Here is a 13,671-nt window from a genome sequence, read left to right on the forward strand (position 1 = left end):
AAAAGAGTGATGGGTAAGCTGACAGAGCCTCGCCAGGAGGGGGCGGGGGGTATGATGGTGCTCTCCCGCAGGAAGAGGAAACGCCCTCCGGGCGAGCGGATTAAAAATAAAAGCGTCGGAGTAAAAAGTAAATCAGTTAAGGCTGTCAGCGGGAAGAGAAGGAAGCCCCAGAGGAGCTCTGACATATTTTAGAAGAAAATAAATAAATAAAAAATGTCTCTCTTACACAAGAAATCTGCCGAATGCACCCTTGCCGAACTGGATCTATTTTCGGCTCCCATGACCCAGCTATCCATAGAGGATAAAAAATATCAAGAATGTCAGCCCCTCTCTGCTTTGAACGACAACTCACCCATCGAATTTTTCATCCCCGGAGACGGGGAAAAGTATCTCGATCTGAACGACACCATGCTCCATCTGAGAGTGAAAATTACGGAAAGGGACGGGACCAACATCCCACCCGACGCGGGGGTAGCCCTCATCAATTATCCTCTCAACACAATTTTCAGTCAGTGCGACGTTATTCTGGGGGATCGATTGATTTCGCAGTCCAGCGCCACCCATCCTTACAGGGCCATGATCGAGACGCTGCTCAACTTTTCAGAAGACACTCTAAAGAGTCAATTCAGCGCCGGTCTGTTTTACAAAGACACTGCCGGAGACATGGATTCTATAGTTATAAGCAACGGGCCGAACAGAGGGATAAAACAGAGAGCCGTTTTCACGGCAGAGTCGCGAGAAGTGGACCTGCTGGGTCCCCTCCACGCAGATATTTTCTTCTGCGAGAGGCTCCTGCTGAACTCTGTGGATTTGAGAATTAAATTGATACGCAACAGCGATGCCTTCAGTCTGATGGGAACTCGGGATTCGCAGTTTGCTCTGAAAATAACTTCGGCCTCTCTGTTTGTTAAAAAGGTCACTGTCTCGCCGGCCGTCAGGCTGGGGCACGCCGCGGCCCTGATGAAAGGAAACGCCCTCTATCCTCTTTCGCGCGTTTCTGTGAAAACCTACTCCATCCCTGAAAATTCCAGGATCTGCAACCAAGAGAATCTCTTTCTGGGAGCCATGCCCAAATACGTGGTCCTGGGCATGGTTCATCACGACGCCTTCACCGGGAGGAGGGATCTGTCGCCTTTCAACTTTAGACACAACGATGTAGAGTATCTGGCGTTGTGTCAGGACGGCAGGCAGGTGCCCGCCAAAGCTTTCCAGCCACAGTTTGACCGCGGAAATTCGGTCAGGGAGTTTTATCACATGTTTTCCGCCACGGGGAGACACCTCAAAGATTTACCTCTGAGCATCGATCGCCGGGAATTTAACGAAGGGTACGCCCTTTTTGCCTTTAATCTGGAACCCAGCGAGGATGCTGACGCCCTGTCTCCCGTCTCCAACGGGAATTTGAGGCTGGAGATGAGATTCAGAGTTCCTCTACCTCAGACCACCACTCTCATAGTGTATGCCTGCTACGACTCAATTCTGGAGATTGACTCTAAAAGACAGGTGCTGGTGGATTATTACTAAAATATACACACATGGATAACCTTCAGCTGGAGCACATTCTACATCGCGCCTTGGGAGACGTTTTCTGCGGTGTTTGGGCCTCAGACCAGCTGGCCTTTTTGAGGCGCGACTTTAAACCCCCCGCCTACTTTATAGTAAACACTCACCCCTCGCACTTGAGGGGAGAACACTGGCTGGCTCTGACTCTGGAAAAGGACGGTTCCTCCACTTTTTTTGACTCTTACGGATTCCCTCCCGACTTTGCTCACTATCCCTCGGTCATCTCAGAGTTTCTGGAAGGCCGCTCTGACAAAATACTCTATCACGATCGTCAACTTCAGCACCCTATGTCTGTCGTTTGCGGGCAACATTGCATTTTTTATCTATGTCACAAGGCTCAGGGGTTATCCGTCGGTAAAATACTTTCTCTGTACTATAACGATGTGTTTAAAAATGATGACATGGTGTCTGACTTTCTGAAAGGACGCTGCCCCGCTCGCTCTCGCAGAGGTCATCACGGGGCGTGCTCCTTACAAAAGTTTAAAGATGTGTGTATCAAATAAAGAAACGTAAACAAAAAAAAGTTTGTTGCAGCGTTTTTTATTTCATTTGTAAACAAAAAAACATTTGATTTTACATAGAGGTCCAGGTCGGGGAAAGCGTTATTTTGACCCGAGAAGGTTTTCTCCCCCTTCGCGCAGGTGTCTGTCCTCCCTCCTCCTCCTCCTCCACAGATTTAAGACGCGCATACTGATCGCGAGCTATACGGTTATGTATTGAGGATGAGGGTATGTTTGTTTCGACCAAAGTAGTTAAAAACGCGTTCCATCCTTTCGGTCGCGTTTGGTTTTTACTTTTAAAAGAGAGGGAGAGGTTTTTAAATAGATCGATCATGTGCGAACCCCGCACCGCATCCCCCTTGTAAACAAATTCACCCCTCTTTGTCCATCCTCCTCCACCCTCAGGTAATTTCTGCATAATGTAGCGGGCGTTTTTGCGATCTCGAGGGGGTAAGGATTTTAATACTTCTTCCATCATTTCATCATCCTCCTCTCTGGACCGCTGCACTTGTTGCTGCACCTGCTGCTGTTGCACCTGCTGCTGCACCTGCTGCTGCTGCACCTGCTGCTGCGCCTCCTCTGGCGGGAGCTGGAAAGTCAGCCTACTCTCCTCGTCCCGGTCCTGTTTAGAGAGTGTGAGATATCTCCGCAGCAGAGACTCGTATCTTTTGATTTTTTCATACGAATTTAACCGCGGATCCTCCAGTATGGCTTTCATCTTTTCGTCCAAATCGTCTTTGGCAGTTTCTCTGACGGTAGGCTCGGTGGGTCGGGTCAGTTTTTTCAACTCGTGAGAGGGAACGAGAATCATTTTTTTAAACATCTCAGCGTTTTTGAAATATTCCTCCCAGCAGGTTCCCCAGAATGGGTACGGCTGCGGACAGCAGAGGGAAAAGAAACCCGCCCGTTTGTTTCTTTAAAACTTGACGCTTACGGTTTAAACTCGTTTTCTTGTCGGCCAGCAGCCTGATGATCTTTTTCTGGCGTTTCAGTTTTTGGTATTGAGGAGCGGAAAGAGGTATGTTTCCCTTTAAAAGATTTAAAGCTATCTCGCACAGCGCCTGGAGGAAATCCGGGGAGCTGTGAGCGAGAATGTCTTTGCGTTTCTGCGGCGACGCGTGGTACAGAGCTTGCAGTAAGACTGCGTTTCTTTTTATACGCTGAGACATGGCTACTTGGGTTTAGGCAGGTAAATGACGGGGTACTGCCCCGGAAGCAGACCGGCGCGCACTCTGTAGCGTTCTGGGCACGAGGGAGTGAGATCGAGGATTAAATACCCGTGGGGCTCCTCGGTGGCGTCTTTGAAACTGTCTGAGAAAAATGTTTTTTGCGAAGGGAAAATCTGACGGGCCAAAATCTCAATCTGCAGCTTGTCTCTGGGGTTTTTAAACAACACCATATAATTGGAGTTTAAGCTGATGGTGCGGCTGTATTTTCCCTGATGAAAAACGTTCTGGGTTAGCATCATAACCGAGACGTTTTTATGGTGGCGGTATTGAGTGAAAATTTTAACCACTTCCTGGTGATCCGAGGCCTGAAAGATGACGTCATCCAGCACCACCAGAACGTCTCGGAAATCTTCAAAAGAATCAGGCAGCCCTTCGATAAATTTAATGTTTTTATTGGTCTTTGAAAGCTCCTCATACATGGGTTGAAAAGAAGTATAAATCCACACAATATTCGCGGGCACAGTATCCATGACGCGTTCACAGTTTTCCAAAACACACTTTACAAAATGAGTTTTCCCACACCCGCTAGGACCCACAACTAGACAGGAAAAAGGCACTTTCAGTCTGTGATCAAAATCAGTTTCCTCCATTCTTTTTTTTTTTTTTTTTTTTTTTTTTTTTTTAGAAGAAAACAAAAACACTAGTACCCGAAAGGCAGAGTTGTACCGTCTGGAAAGAGACGTCTCTTGTCGTAAACCACGCGAAACTTTTTCTGAAATGTTCTGTTTTTGAGCACAAAGCCTCTCTTATCCCTCTGAATTCCGTTCTGAGGGGTCTGGAGCTCCGCCTCTTTCATACCAGAAAGGTAACTTTCCACCAACCCGCTCATACTGTCGAAATTGACGCGTTCGCAACATTCTCTCGTCTGCGTTATTCCTTTCATTTTTACCACCATTTTCTTTTTGTTTCTGGTCCGGTAGGCGTAACTCTTTGGACCCGCGGAGACAAATTCCTGGATGGTGTCCCCGTCTAATTCGTCCGTGAGATCCCCTAGATAGTTACCCAGCTCTAAAGGTTCCTCCCCCTCTTTCACTACGTAGATCAGAGAGTCGGTGTCGGTGTACAGAACGCTGCGCTGCAATTTTTCTAAATACTCGTAGAGTTTTAGGCGGGCGTAGGCTGTAGTAAATGCGGCAATAAAAACGTTATTGGTAGCGCCGGGAGGTATCACGCACCGCTCGTTATAGCTCCACTGAATTAAAGCCACTTCCTGTTTTTTGGTCTTTAAAAAAGAGACGTGTTTAAAGACGTACTGTCCTGAAAAGACGTAGTTAAAAAACTGACTCGGCTTTCTGACCAGAGCGGTCTGAGTCATGTTGGCTCTCTGAGCAAACTTTCCCCAGAAACTGTTGAGACACAATTTCGAAACTTGTCTTTTGGCCTGATTCACCTCTATTTTTGACGGGTCTAAACGTATGCCCTGATGCCTGTGGTACTCTTCCACGTATTTGTTCCTCTCATCCTCGTCGCGAGCTTCCGGAGGATAACCGGAGGCTTCCTGTTTGCCTTTGAGAAAAGTGTTAATATAGCCGGCGAAAATATCGCTGCTGCTACTATCAAAGTGCCAGACCTCTGTGATTTTAACCACTCTGTAACCTAATTCTAAGGCTTTGTTAAACTCGACGGTGACCCAGACCCCGGTGAGAGCTCTGGCCTCATCGTCGTGAAGGCACGGACCGCTTTGTTGATTGGTCTCGGCGCAGGTGCGACAGAGGGAGAATATTAATTTACCTCCGGGGGTTTTGTACGGTAGAACGGGGAAATAGAGCCCGCGCGGCGGGTAAACGGTGGCTCTGATCAACCCGAAATAACTGCGAGGGTCTGCAAAATTCTCTCTGATGATTTGGGGGTGATGCAGAGGGTAAGCGCGTTTGGCGTTGACGTAAGGGTACAGGGATGTGACGTCTACGTAATACACATTTTCTCCTGGCGAGGCGCTGTAACGCAGTCTCAAGGCCGAAGTGCGGCCTCCGTAAAGCCCCGAGCGAGGAGACAGAGGTTCCGGGACTTCGTAGTTCCGCATAAAATTTATAACCTCCTCGTTCGATTTTTTCATCTCGTTCCATTCGTGCTCCCACAGAGTGACCGTGCGGACTCTGTAAACGTTTCTCAGCTCCCGGAGCCTCGCCTCGGCAGAGGCGTGCAGGTCCCCGTAAGGAGCGCGGGTCAAAGGGCAGATTTCCTCAGGCCTGTAGCATTTTGGACAGCCGTGATAAAAGCATCCCAGAAATTCCCACACCCACTTTTCCCCGTTAATCAGCGCGTATCCGTCGACAAAGTACGGGCCTATTTTTTTCTCTCCGCCGGTTGTGAGAGCGTGTTGAACGGGAATTTTCTGAGAGTGAGCTACCCACTCCAGCCACTGAATGGACGCGTGCGAATAGGCTTTGAACCTGCGCCCGTAGTTGTCGGGCGAGGGGATAGCCAGACTGTTTTCGGGTAGGAAATTGGTGAGAAACACTTTCATGCAGGCTGAAGCTATAGTGACGCAGCTGAAAGGGTCTACTTTAGTTTCGCCTATAAACCCGTCTCTGAACTTTACGCACGCCTCTCTCAGAATATTAACGTCGTTTCGGCAGTAATACAGGGATTCTTTTTCAAAGTTAAACACTCCCCGGGAGGCCTCGCAGTGCCATTGCAAAAACTCAGCCCTTTCGGGAGGTGACATGCGCTCCACCCCGTAATCTGAAGGAGGAGGGTACGGACCCGAGTATTTTAAGCGGTCCCGCGAGCTGAATTTGTGAGGAAAAAATCCCTTGGATTTGTCCTCGAAGCCTAAAGCTTTGGGCATAGCGCTGAGACGCATGGTGAGAAAAGAAAGCGAGTCTATGAATTTGAGAAGGAAATCGGATTCTGTGAAACATATAATTTTACTGCCTTGCATGATGAGAGAGGGCGTCATCCCACCCCCCACCAGGTGGCTTAGAATTAAATAGCTGTCAAACCCTTTCGCGTTGTGCGCAACGAACGTGGTCTCTCTATATTTTTTCCTTCTGTATCTTTGGAGAAACTTTTCAACACAGTCTACACCGTAAGCGTGCCACTCTTCTCCTTCTAGAGATTTTGTGCACACTAGGTAAGGGACGTGCGCCCCCTCCCTGTCTGGGAAGGTTTCAAAGTCATAAAAGATTATGGAAGCGTTATCAGAGTTTTCATGTTTCAAAGGTTGGATGTAACACAGGTGTTGATCGTTGTCGGGAGGAAGCTCCGCGCGACAGATTTTACATCTGGCGGCTGTGCACCTGTGCATTCCGCGACGGGAGAGGTGCTTGCAGTCCGGACATTTATACAATTGTTGACAAACGCTGAGGTCTGAACCGGAGTGAATTCTAGGTTGTTTGTGCTTTAAATAACACGCACGTGTGCGACATGATCTGTTACAATCCGTACAGATTACAGAGTCCAGAAAGTGAGAGGGGCATGCGGGGTCAAAACAGAGGTTGCAGCGGTTTTGGCAAAAGTGTTCTTCTCTTTTATAATACCCGCGGTGACATTCGTCGCAAATGTACTGAATTCCTAAAAATGTTTTTAGATTTTTTATCCCGTAATAGTGATGGTGGAATAAGAATAAGTACAGCGGGTGAGGCGTGTTCGGGTAGTCTGTTTCGATTAATGAAAGAGTTCTGTCCTCGGGCGGGCGGTAAAACACGACGATTTTACGTTTTAGTATTTGTTCGAATTTACCTATGTCTGTGAGAGTTACCTGAGTGCGATCGCTCAACCCCGCTAAACGCTGCAGCTCTCTGCCGCGTTCCAGGGCCTGTTTATCTGTGAAATGAGGTTGAGTGAGGTGAATCAGGTTGATGGCAAAACACAGATTATCGTTTTTGTTTTTTACCACGTACAGACAGCGTCGCTTTTTGACTAGAATTTCATCGTCTAACATTTTGTGAATCTTTTTACGCGGGTCATTACTGCCACCGCCTCTAGGATTTCTAATTACTTGCACAACAATTTCTAGGGGAGAGCCTGCGACGATCGCTCCGTTTGATTGTATCAGCCTGGCTAGCAGGTCCTCAAAAACCGGTACAATGTTTTCAGCGCTTTCGTCATCGACGTTAAAAACAGAGTGATTTCGCGCGTGCTCGCTGATGATCTCCAGTTGAACCCGGTCGTTACGACTAACTTCCGGTCTGACCCTATCCGCTAGATCTACAAAATTATCCCTGACGTTGAGGTAAAATTGAGCGAGGTCGCTCGCTTCATCCGGAGAGGGAATGTTAAATACTCGCCTTATTTCGAAATTATTAAAATGTTCGCGGCGAGTCACCGCATCGTTCTGTACCCGAGATCCTCCTCCTCCTTGTTGATGCTCCGCAGGCCGGTCCTCCTCCTCCTCCTCCCTGGGGTGCTGCTGATGATGCTGCTCCACCTGCTGCTGCACCTCCCCCTGCTGCCGGTCGTAGAGCTGAAGAGCATTTTCTATCGGCTGCAGAGGGTCAAAGTTCAGTAGACCGGCAAGCCGTTCGTTTTCAATGTTTTGAAGGAGGACCTGCAATGCGTTTTCTAAAGGTTGTAGTGGGTCGTTTGGTGGTGGCGGGGCTATATTGTTTTCTAACGGTGGGGCTAAATGTTCATGGTTTCTGTTTAATTCTGCCACGGCTTCCAACAAAGCCTCAGGAATGCTGTGTTCTTCCGACATGATTTTCTTTATTTCTTAATTCACAGACTTTTACATGCTTTTACTTTACAGGTCCTTGTGTCTGTATATCGATGCAAATGTGCGAACTGTTGCGACGTACATGAAAGCGAGTTTTTCAAGGATTCTCTTCTTATGAAGCATCCGTCGAGCTGTAAGAAAAGACGGACAGAATGTATTTTTTAAACCTTACATTTTTTTTATAGAGCAGAGAAGTTTAATAGGTTCGATTCATCCCCCCGTCAATTACCTCTCAGTCTTCCGAGAGGAGCTCTCACTCTCCTGATAGGAGGCGATCTGGACGGTTCCTCCTCAGCCTGATTTTCTTCCGTCTGATTTTCTGTATCGGTCTCTGTCGGGGAAAATAAAACAGAAGAGATTTAAGAAAACAATCTCATCCTTCCTATTTTTTTGAGAATGAAAAAAAACGTTTTATTTACCTCGCTCCTCCGCCCGATTGTCTGTAGCGGCGGGGGATTGGTTAGGTAAATCCGCAATCTCGGCTGCCGAGAAATAAAACAGAAGAGATTTAAGAAAACAACCTCCTCTTTCCTATTTTTCGAGAATGAAAAAACTTTTTATTTACCTCGCTCCTCCGCGCAATTGTCTGTAGCGGAGGGGGGTTGAATAGGTATATCCGCAATCTCGGCTGCCGAGAAATAAAACAGAAAAGAGAAAGATTTAATAAAAAAAAAAAAAAAAAAAAAAAAAAAAACTTTTTAGCTCGCTTTATACCACTCCAAGTCGGGAGGGGCGGTATAGCACACTCGGATTACTCCACCACATCCTGATATTTATCGAAATGACGGATATTGCATCATATTGTTTACCTTTTGGTTTAAAAGGTATTTTCCTGCAGTTCTCCCGGTATGCGTTGACGAAAATAACGTCGTCGTCTTCTTCTTCTTCTTTTCGCTGCGGCGGGGTCTGTATATTCTCGGTTACCTCTGTCGAGAAATAAAGCAAAACTTTTTTAAAAAATCTGCTCCGGGTCGGGAGGGGCGGTATAGCACACTCGGATTACTCCGTCACATCCTGTTATTCAACAAAATGGCTGATAATGCATCATATTGTTTACCTTCGATTTTAAAACTTTTTTCTCCGCGGTTCTCCCGGTATGCGGAGACGGAAATAGTGCCGTCTTCTCTTCGATGCGGCGGCAGCGGAGATTCTGCGGGGGATATGTCTTCTAATTCGCCGTGGAAAACGGCCGGATTTCTGCTGTTACTCACTGCATTATCGATTGTTTCTGTAAGTATCAGAGCATGGTTAAATCAAGTCTATCTAAACTTGTTTAAAAAATGGTATATACTTATTTAAACGTACCGTAGTCCACTTGCGTGAAATCATTGATGTAGAAATCTAAAAGAAAGTAATCAAATTATTGACATCTCTGTTGATATATAATTTAAAGTCGTAAAGAAAAAAACTTACCGGGGTGAGGTATGAACAGATCCGGCGAGATGGCCCTCTGATCGGCGGCGTTGTTTGAACGGGATGCTGACATAATATTCTCGGATTCTTCCTCGCGATTGGTAGAACTGTCACAGATAGCGACTCCCCTTCCGCTTCTTCTCTCATTTTATCCTAGTCTAGCGAAGCATCTGTTTTTCGCATCTTTCTCTTGACAATACCGGTAGTTAGAGGGGGTTTGTTTTTTTTTTTTGATTGCCTTCTTGCGAACGCCGTCTGTTTTCCCCCATTCCGCAACGGTAAAATATGGCTTTGAGACGGGTATTTGTTTTACCAAATGGACAATTGCTGTCTGACCTTGTTCTTGCTGTTGACAAAACTCGGTTCATGGTTGACTCGTTCCCACAGAGGGGGTGCTTTAATAAACTTATTCGAATAATTAGATTTTTTTTTTTTCCTCGCTAAGACTAGTTTTATGGGGAGATGTAAAAAACAGGGTTACAAGCAATGATAATATCGGATGTTGACTCCTCAGCGTCATCATTTTCTATCTATTGAGAAAACTTATTGTAAAAAGTAATGAAGAAAAAAACTCCTCCTTGCCTCGCGGGGTGTGTGTGTGTGTGTGTGTGTGTGTGTGTGTGTGTGTGTGTGTGTGTGTGTGTGTGTGTGTGTGTGTGTGTGTGTGTGTGGGCCTTCTTGTGAACGCCGTCTGTTTTCTGCAACGGTAAAATACGACTTTGAGACGGATATTTGTTTTACCAAATGGACAATTGCTGTTGACAAAACTCGGCTCATGGTTGACTCGTTCCCACAGAGGGGGTGCTTTAATAAACTTATTCGAATATGAGCTTTTTTCCTCGCTAAGACTAGTTTTATGGGGAGATGTAAAAAACAGGGTTACAAGCAATGATAATATCGAATGTTGACTCCTCAGCGTCATCATTTTCTATCTATTGAGAAAACTTATTGTTAAAGTATTGAAGAAAAAACTCTCTACTTTGGTCTGACAAGGAGCAGGTTGCGCAAAACCTACCTCATATAGATGTTTTAATAATAATAATATTTTTTTTGGAGGGCGTGTTATAGGATATAAGCATTGAGAAAAAAAAACAAAAAAACAAAAAAACAAAACTGATATCTGCTGACTCACTCCTCCTTGGTCCGCGGGGTGGGGGTGTGTGTGTGTGTGTGTGTGTGTGTGTGTGTGTCTTCTTGTGAACGCCTTCTGTTTTCTGCAACGGTAAAATACGGCTTTGAGACGGATATTTGTTTTGCCAAATGGACAATTGCTGTCGACAAAACTCTCATGGTTGACTCTTTCCCACAGAGGTGTGTGTGGGTGTGTGTGTGTGTGAAACAAGATCGTCTGTCGCTGGTTTGTTTTTTCAGTCTCTTGTAAAAAAGGACTCTCAAAAGGAAAAGTAGTATTCACTAAGCGATATTTATTCAATTTTTTTTACACATAGGCAGCCTGTAGGTTACAAGCGGATAGAAAGTTCTTCTTTTCATCACAAGCTATGGTGTATCTTAAAGGTTACAAGCGGATAGAAAGTTCTTCTTTTCATCACAGAATCATCTGCTGCATCACCGCTGTGGTTAGGGAACATGATGCAACAGGTCTGAAAATGACTAGACACTTCCGGAGTATTTCCGGTAGGGTCATAAGGTCCGGATCGATGCCTTCCATAGTAAATATGCTGTATTTGAATATGTCATATTCAAAACCTTCTTCTTTGGGAGAGCAGATCTCATCGGACACAGGACCGCTGCGGGGCTGCAGAAGGAAATCCATCTTGTGTCTGTGCCTTAGAAATTGTGACGGACTCCTCTCTCTGCTTTTTTATTCCCCTCCAACAGATGGCGCGCTTCCGGAGGTTCACCCCTCCTTTCTCGGGGTGCAATTCGTTACGGTTAGCAACAGATGGCGCGCTTCCGGGGGTTCGCCCCCCTTTCTCGGGGTGCAATTCGATACGGTTAGCAACAGATGGCGCGCTTCCGGGGTCCGCCCCCCTTTCTCCGGATACGATTCGTCACGCGGGGGGTTTCCCACCCCCCTTTCTCCGGATACGATTCGTCACGCTGGGGGTTTCCCACGGAGGGGAGGGGTGGGGGGTCAAAAGGTCGTGATTAGGGCCATCAATCACTTCGGATCAAATTTTGTCATAAGCTGTATGGGATTAACTCTCTGATGGAATTCATGCATTTAACCACCAGCTAACATTTCAACTCATTCATTCATGATTAGTTAGTCGTTCCACTAGGTGGGGCTCTAACCATTATGTACAAATGGCATAACAAACATTTCCGAGCTCGAGTCTCATCACGCCTATGAGCTTTGGGAGAGATTGGACATTGTGTTTTTGAGTGACAGCAGATTACTGCTTTTTGGCGAGTGATTGAAACTCTACGTGCCGCCATGACCACCCCGTTTCCCTGAACGTAAAAAGCTTCGCAATTTAACATCACAAAGGTCTTTAGATTCCACACACTGGAGAATGGTTCAATATGATGAAATCCCTTGGAGGAGTTCGTCAAAGTATGAAGCCTGAAAAGAGGGGAAAATGTCGCCAAAATTACACATTAATTTTAAAATGGCTGACTTCCTGTTGGATTTGGGATATTGCTCCAAGAGACTTTTTTGTACATCTTGATATCTCCTATAAGCTTACCAGGTTTCAGACTCATAGATGAAACACAGAGCAGGGGCTGTTGTTTTGAAATTTTGTAGGGGGCGCTGTGGAGCAATTTCGCGCTATTCAATGAAAATGATCACATGACAACAAAGCCTTCATCCATTTGGAGGTGTGTGCCAAATTTCAAGCCTCTATAAACTTTCCAAGCCCCTCAAAAGCCACTTCATCTTTCATGGTGAACAGCGTTGCCACCAGGGTGCGCCGTTCAGTTTAAAGTCACAATCTTTGCACTGAAGCATCACGAGGGACTGATGGTGATATTCACCGCTTTTGAGGTGGCCACGATGAACCTGTGAAAATCAGTACAACAAAATTAAAGCCATGACATTTCCTGTTGCCACTAGGTGGCGCTATCCGTATTTCCGACAATGGGCACATCAATCTGTTCAGGGCGGGTCTGACATCATGACTGTAAAGTCTGGTACTGATCAGACTGGATTTCATTGAGTTATACTAATTTGTTTCTTCATGGCGTGACATCAAAGTTCGCCATGCTGCTGGGGTCACACCCTTTCGCGAAAAGTCACAGCTTTCACTGTAACCCAAGACCAACTCCTTAAGGCTTTCCTGGAGAAATTTGAGGCTGCAGATGTCACCCATCACTATACTGTACCCCAAAGTGTAAAACATGACATTTCCTGTTCCCACTAGGTGGCGCTGTCCTTGATGTCAAATATGGCAGTTGAAATATGTTCAGGGGTGGAGCCTTATCATATGTGTTCACTTTGGTCAAGGTCAGAAAATGTATGACAAAATGAGAGGCAATAAGATTTTCATGGCGAGTCATCGAAATTCGCCATGGCGCCACGGCCTCATAGTATTGTGAAAACTCAAAAGCTCCGCAATTTAACATGGCACAAGGGTGTAGTTGACACTGTCCAAATTTGAAGTATATAGGACCAAATCCCAAGGAGGAGTTCGTTAAAGTACAAGGCATGGAAACGGTAAAATCAGAGCCAAAATGTCACCCTCAATCCAAAATGGCGGACTTCCTGTTGGGTTTAGGACATTGCCATAATAGACTTTTTTGTTCGACTCTGAACGTTATAACAGTGTACCGACTTTCAAACTTGTAGGCCATACCCATACCGGGGGCTCGCGTTTTTCAATTTTCTAGGTGGCGCTACTGAGCTAATTTTCCCTGGCCATGTCTGACAACATTAAAATACGTAAATTTTCACCAGACCTGACGCGTGTGCAAAATTTCATGAGTTTTCGAGCATGTTTTGGCCCTCAAACGGCCAATTCATTTGCCGAAATAATAATAATAATAATAATTAAAGCTGCAAGCAGCGTTATGAGGGCCCTCGCACCCCCGGTGTGTCGAGCTACGCCCAACACCTGAAACCAGCACGTCCGATCTGATATCACATTGATGGAATTCATGCATTTAACCACCAGTTAACATTTCATTTGGTTCAACCATGAGTATAGTCGTCCCACTAGGTGGCGCTCTAACCATTATACACAAAGGGCATAACAAACATTTCCGAGCTCGAGTCTCATCACGCCTGCAACTTTTGGGAGACCTTTGGGAGAGTTTGGACATTTTGATTTTGAGTGACAGCAGATTACTGCTTTTTGGCGAGTGATTGAAACTCCACGTGCCGCCAAGACAACCCCGTTTCCCTGAA

The 13,671-nt window shown here is 46.0% G+C and overlaps 2 protein-coding genes across 2 annotated transcripts; one reads left to right on the top strand and one right to left on the bottom strand.

Moving 5' to 3' along the window:
- The first annotated feature begins 279 nt into the window (after nucleotides 1-279).
- LOC147331637 (uncharacterized protein F54H12.2-like) lies at nucleotides 280-1,521 on the top strand. Its single transcript, XM_086290443.1, has one exon. The coding sequence runs from the start codon at nucleotides 280-282 to the stop codon at nucleotides 1,519-1,521; it is 1,242 nt and encodes a 413-aa protein (XP_086146569.1).
- Nucleotides 1,522-7,964: 6,443 nt separating this feature from the next.
- On the bottom strand, nucleotides 7,965-9,521 carry LOC147331638 (uncharacterized). The gene is made up of 8 exons (XM_086290485.1): nucleotides 9,363-9,521; nucleotides 9,255-9,290; nucleotides 9,007-9,177; nucleotides 8,759-8,875; nucleotides 8,515-8,577; nucleotides 8,369-8,431; nucleotides 8,179-8,280; nucleotides 7,965-8,080 (listed from the first exon to the last, which is right to left on the bottom strand). Exons 1-8 carry the CDS (start codon nucleotides 9,433-9,435, stop codon nucleotides 7,977-7,979), a joined length of 729 nt encoding a protein of 242 aa, XP_086146611.1. The 5' UTR covers nucleotides 9,436-9,521; the 3' UTR covers nucleotides 7,965-7,976.
- Nucleotides 9,522-13,671: the final 4,150 nt, after the last annotated feature.

This window comes from Aulonocara sp. 'chitande type north' Nkhata Bay, linkage group LG4 (assembly GCF_057382095.1).
Source record: "Aulonocara sp. 'chitande type north' Nkhata Bay isolate Kocher_YH1m ecotype deep benthic linkage group LG4, A_spYH_male_GT1.1, whole genome shotgun sequence".
NCBI lineage: Eukaryota > Metazoa > Chordata > Actinopteri > Cichliformes > Cichlidae > Aulonocara > Aulonocara sp. 'chitande type north' Nkhata Bay.

Excerpts from the sequence above, each read along its gene's own strand:
- LOC147331637 (XM_086290443.1), top strand. The coding sequence starts at position 280 with ATGACCCAGCTATCCATAGAGGATAAAAAATATCAAGAATGTCAGCCC.
- LOC147331638 (XM_086290485.1), bottom strand. The coding sequence starts at position 9,435 with ATGTCAGCATCCCGTTCAAACAACGCCGCCGATCAGAGGGCCATCTCG. Across the intron at positions 8,876-9,006 it reads AAAAAGTTTTAAAATCGAAG|AGGTAACCGAGAATATACAG; the intron begins GTAAACAATATG and ends ATTTCTCGACAG. Across the intron at positions 8,281-8,368 it reads CAATCGGGCGGAGGAGCGAG|AGACCGATACAGAAAATCAG; the intron begins GTAAATAAAACG and ends TTTCCCCGACAG.